This window comes from Mesitornis unicolor, unplaced genomic scaffold (genome assembly GCF_000695765.1).
Source record: "Mesitornis unicolor isolate BGI_N332 unplaced genomic scaffold, ASM69576v1 scaffold8783, whole genome shotgun sequence".
NCBI lineage: Eukaryota > Metazoa > Chordata > Aves > Mesitornithiformes > Mesitornithidae > Mesitornis > Mesitornis unicolor.
Window position 1 is genome coordinate 5,401 of NW_010175295.1, and position 5,741 is coordinate 11,141.

A 5,741-nucleotide genomic window follows, 5' to 3' on the forward strand; every position below is an offset into this window, starting at 1 on the left:
TTTGGAATGTGTTTCTTTTTTTCATTTTTTCTTAATTTTAAAAAGCTTTGTTACAAATCTAATATATAAAACCGTTTGCCTGACGTGGCTGACATTCTTAAAAGAATAACGTCAGAAATTTTACAAGATAAAGTAACTGCTGAAAAATTATGCCATAAGTACAAACGTTTGCTAACAAAGTTTCTGAGATGATCCTTAAACAATTGCTGTCATCACTGCTCGTTCTTTGCAGGGGATGGAGTGCTAGATCTCTCTACAAAGAAAAATGCAAGGTTGGACGAACCAAAATACGATCCATTGTGTTCTGAAAACTCAGTGTCTGGGTAAGCAACATTTAGGACTCTCTTTGGCTTATGTAAAAGACAGTCCAAGTTTCTCTTCTCTGAAGTCAGGCTTTATGTTCATAACATATTTGTATATACTGGCACACACATGTGGTTCCTATTTTGCTTTCTAAAGAATTTTTGTCACTCATTAGTGTGTGTCTATGTATATATCATATGTTTCATTTGTCTTTTTCCTTTTTTTCTGTTTAAAGAAAAGTTATCAGAACAATCACCAAACTTTAGTTCATGTTACTAAAAATGAACTGAAAAATTGATTACATAACACATTGAAAGTAATAGGATAGTAGAAGAAAATGTAACTATATTCTTTCAGAGTTCATTCAGGAAGCTTCAATTTTGGACAAAAATGACTATGTTAATATTTAGATAGAAAATATTCTTCAACTAACATGAAGGAGTTAAATGACTATTATCTACCCTTAATATGAGAGAGAGAGCAAGCGCACGCGAGAGAGAGCTCTTAATCATCATAGTTATACTTGCATCATGGTTCTGCTATGGTGTGTGGTGGCAAATGGTTAAATTTCTTTATTCAGCAAGAAAAACATTATTGTATCTGCTGAAAGCTACCACAAAAGTAGTGAAACACATTGTTTTGTTGGATTTTGTTATGATCTTGGCATCCTCCCATCCGCTAGCCGTAGCAGGACCCTTTTTGTCACCTGTACGTCTTACCAAATAACTTACTACCAATAGGACTACAATAACAGTATTTGTTGACTGATGTTAAATTGCATTTTATTAATTTGCTGATATGAAGAAGTTTTAAAATGAATATGACTTTGTAATTAGAGAGCTGTAAAGACTGGCTAGAAGTTCTTAAAACTGTGTTTTATTTTGCCAAAATGGACTTGATTGTTAACTGCAGCACTTTATTTGTTGTAGAAAGCCTAGTTTTGTGTAAGTCTGGGATGTTTGTGTGTAGTTATGTACTTACTGCTGCAAATTTTCTATGAGGGGGTTGACTCTTTTATTACTTGTTTAGCGGTAACGTCACGTTTCTACTAACAAAAACTCCTTCAGGATTTGGGTATTTAACGGAACGTTAATTGTCTAATTAAAATTATAACAGTGTTGCTCTGCAAGCATGTGAACAAGGGAATATAGCAAGCACATGAGAATATTATCAAATACTGAGCTAGGATATAAAGTTCTTGGAAGGGCTGCTGTAGAAGCCACCGTATGATTTTTGTTCCGCTGTCCTACCAGAACTGTAACATTTTGCTAGGATAATCATTTAACTACCACATCTCAAAGGCTTAAAAGTATCAGAAGCAGTGATGTTACCGAAGCAAGGAGTATAATAAAGGAGTGGACCCTTCCCTTCCATAGCTGTGTGAGAGTCTCTCATACATCAGTTTACCATCGTTTCATTCCATCCATCCAGGAGACTACACAGACACAGAGAGGACTATGTGGAAAGAAGTGCTGAGTTTGCAGATGGTTTGCTCTCAAAAGCTTTGAAAGACATTCAGTCTGGAGCACTGGACATAAATAAAGCAGGCATACTTTATGGCATACCTCAAAAAACTTTACTTCTCCACTTAGAAGCCTTACCAGCAGGAAAGCCTGCACCTTTTAAAAACAAAACTCGAGATTTCAATGATAGTTATTCATTTAAAGACAGTAAAGAAACTTGTGCGGTCCTACAAAAAGTAGCCTTGTGGGCAAGAGCTCAAGCAGAGCGCACAGAAAAAAGTAAACTCAGTCTACTTGAAACCTCAGAATTAAAATTCCCAACAGCTTCCAGTTACCTCCACCAGTTAACTCTACAGAGAATGGTCACTCAATTTAAAGAAAAAAGTGAAAATCTACAATATGAAACTTCAAGTCCTACTGTACAATTAAAAATTCCTCAGCTAAGAATAAGTTCTGTGTCCAAACCACAGTCTGATACTGCTGGTCTTCTGGATGTTATGTACCACGTTTCTAAAACCTCCTCAGTCTTAGAGGGATCAGCTCTTCAAAAATTGAAAAATATACTCCCTAAACAGAACAAAATTGAATGTTCTGGACCTGTAACTCACTCAAGTGTTGACTCCTACTTTCTGCATGGGGACCTCTCTCCTTTGTGTCTTAATGCTAAGAATGGGACAGTAGATGGAACCTCAGAAAATACAGAAGATAGTTTGGATCGTAAAGATAATAAGCAACCAAGAAAAAAACGTGGCCGCTATCGGCAATATGATCATGAAATAATGGAAGAAGCAATTGCAATGGTAATGAGTGGGAAAATGAGTGTTTCCAAAGCACAAGGAATTTATGGGGTACCTCACAGCACTTTAGAATATAAAGTAAAAGAAAGATCTGGAACATTGAAGACTCCGCCGAAGAAGAAACTCCGATTACCAGATACTGGCTTATTTAATATGACAGATTCAGGGACTGGCAGCTGCAAAAATAGTAGCAAGCCTGTGTAGAATAATTGTTAGCGAATTGTTTTGTGTGTGTGTATGTATGTCTGTATACACACACTGTGTGAGAAATACATATGCTCACTCTGACAGAAGACGTGAAATTATACAGTTCAAAAACCACATACATGCCTTTTGAAAAATAGTTTTATTCAGGGTTTTCACTGTGGACAGAATTATAGAGTTGCTCACTTAATTCTGGTAGTGTGTATTTAATATAATCCTTGTATAAATAGGTGAAAAGGTTCAGGTTTTATTTAGTAGTCAATAGCATAAAGATGTTTTGGGAAAACAAGTATTTGTTATGTGAAGCATAATTTTTAATTGATGAAGAACCACTCTACTAATTCAATAATCCATCTTATTATGGAAATAAAAGACCAAGGGTTAGCAGACTCTTATACTTCACAGAATACTTGCAATAAATTGTAAGTAACTCAGATTATACAAATTAAGGGGTTTTTAAAAACGCTAGTTCCTTGCAAGGAAGTGGATTTGTGAAGTATTAGTAGGATATAGTACATTCTGTGAAAGAAAAGAAGTTCATTGTTACTTAAATATCCAATACAAGTAAGAAAAACATTTCATTACTAAAAATGTGTGTTTAGCAGGCATAAACTGCATTTTTTATCATTTTAAGAAAATTTTGTTGTTGGTTTAGAAAGAAATTGGTGTTTACAAAGTGTACACTTATGAAACCTGAAAAATTACTGTAGTTATAGAATTATTAAATATTAAATAAGATGGAATACTAAGAGCATAAAATAATTTAAACTTTAACATAATTTTCCTTTTTAGTTTGACAAATAAGGTAACTTGTAAGGTTTAAAAAGAAAGTTGGAATGCAACTTAGAGCATGTTCATAATGTGCACAGAATGAGCTTGAGAATGGTTTGGGTTTGTTTTTTTGTTTAAACGTGCTGGTTAGTTGATGTTATGACTACTTAAAGTTTATTTAAGGATTGTGTCACACTCCTATTGAAAAACCTCACTGTAACTGTAATGTATTTGCTGCTGTGACATTTCAGAACATTTTCAGTTTATCAAAATGAATACCAAGTTATTACATTATCATTTTGCTAATAACCAAATTTGCAGTTCAGGGTCTTGATAGAAATACAAATGTTAAACAGTGAAGCTGTTTTGAACCTTCAATAATATAAATTCTTTATAAATTTGGTAGTTAGAAGTTAGGCAGTTCATTTTAAATACATAACTTTTAATAGAATTTAAGGGAGACCAATTACCTTCATATTGCAGTTTTTACATGAATTTCAAAGTATTCACATTGGAATTTATATCACACTTAATTTTCCCTGTAATATCACAAAGTGTATGTCTACATGTGAAGAACAGGGGCTTGCTTCATACTTTCAATACTGAACATAAATGCCCTTTTCATCTCAAAATGTAACTTTTTCTGTATTCATCTAATTTGGTATAGAAAAAGACTTTTCTCCCACTTTTATACCTTTGGTGCACATGCATACGTTTTTTTCACCATGTAATTTTGCATGTGTGTAGGTTAGTTATGTAAATGAAACGAGACATTAGCTACATATGGGCTACATGAGGTATTTTGATTTATAGATAAATTTGCCATTAAATGCAGTGGAGAGCATGCTGATGGCAAAAATCTAGCCCATATTTATTAATGCTACTAAAAAATAACAATTTCCATTTTAAAACAGAATAACCTTTTGAAACTGCACAACCGGTGTCTCAGTTCTTTGGTCTCTCAGATCTACACTGAATCTCTTCAGTGGTTAAAGTTTACTTGCATATTACAGAATGAATCCTTTTTTTAAGCAGAACCCTACCTGATAACAAGGAGGTCACAAAACAGCAGATGTCAGGGTCATCTTTCATTTTAAAAGAATTAAGCCATATTTTGTGAGCGCCAGAAGGATTAATTTGTTAATCTATCCCCACTGAAAAACGAAGTTGAAAAAACCTTAAATGTTTCAAGATCTGTCTTTATACAGTTTTACTTGCAAAAATTTTGGGCTTCAAAACATTGCCTAATATTTGTACCATACTGATGTTTTCTATTCCTCAGACAATGTTATAAATTTGAGTCAGAAGTTTATATTAAAGGCAAGTTACAGTACTCTTTTTATATCTTTTAAAAGATGACCTGACCAAAAAACTAACAGGATTCATAAAATCAGGGATCATTTTACTATTGACTTAACAGTACTCAGTAGTTTTGTATGTAATATTATAATTAATTTTCAACATTTTAGTACTTGTATTTATTTTTTGGTCAGAAATAGTATATTAAAATATTTTTTGATAGTTTATAGATGATACTTGACCTGTAAGTGTTCAAAGGAACAGAATTATTTGTTTCTAATTATTAGTCTAAGCTTTGATTACACAGCTAAGGAAAGGCAGGGAAATGTTTAGATTCTCCTTCCCCAACCCCTATGAATTCCATTAAATGTCATTTAAATTACACATTTTGAACTGTTTTATAAATTCAGTTACCAGTCACTACTTAGTAATTGACAATTTCTGAAAATTCCTGTTTCAGCAGAATTTTAAATGAAGGCGAAAGCAAGCCCTACATGCTTTCTACTTATTTGAATGTTTCTCAAGTATTTTATATTAAAAAAACAGTGCCTCTGTTTTTAGAACTACTGCTCAGTAAAGCTGTTTAAACCATTTCTGGTAGCTAATGACAATTTTATATTAAATTGTATATTAACTTTAGTGAGACTGATTTTTTTAGTTGTTTACAGTACAAATACTTGTATTTGTTTTTTAATTGCAGTATTTCCATTGTCGCAGTAATTTAGTAAAACTCTGTGGCTGCCTTGATTTTTGACAGATTTTTGTTAACAACTGATTTTTAGGCAATTAGTTATATTTATGCATAAATCAATTGCACTATAATTCATGAATTATTTATTACAATATTTTCTAATGAATTCCATGTATTTGTCTTGTGTTGTAAATGTACTGTAATTCTGTTTCT

At 32.7% G+C, this 5,741-nt stretch overlaps 1 protein-coding gene across 1 annotated transcript; it reads left to right on the forward strand.

The window, feature by feature from the left end:
• Positions 1–232: 232 nt before the first annotated feature.
• Positions 233–3,922, forward strand: LCORL (ligand dependent nuclear receptor corepressor-like; the record flags this gene model as incomplete). The annotated part of the gene is made up of 2 exons (XM_010181332.1): positions 233–323; positions 1,735–3,922. Coding segments are annotated over 2 exons (1,124 nt in total), but the record flags the coding sequence as incomplete, so codon positions are not given.
• Between the last annotated feature and the right edge of the window lie 1,819 nt (positions 3,923–5,741).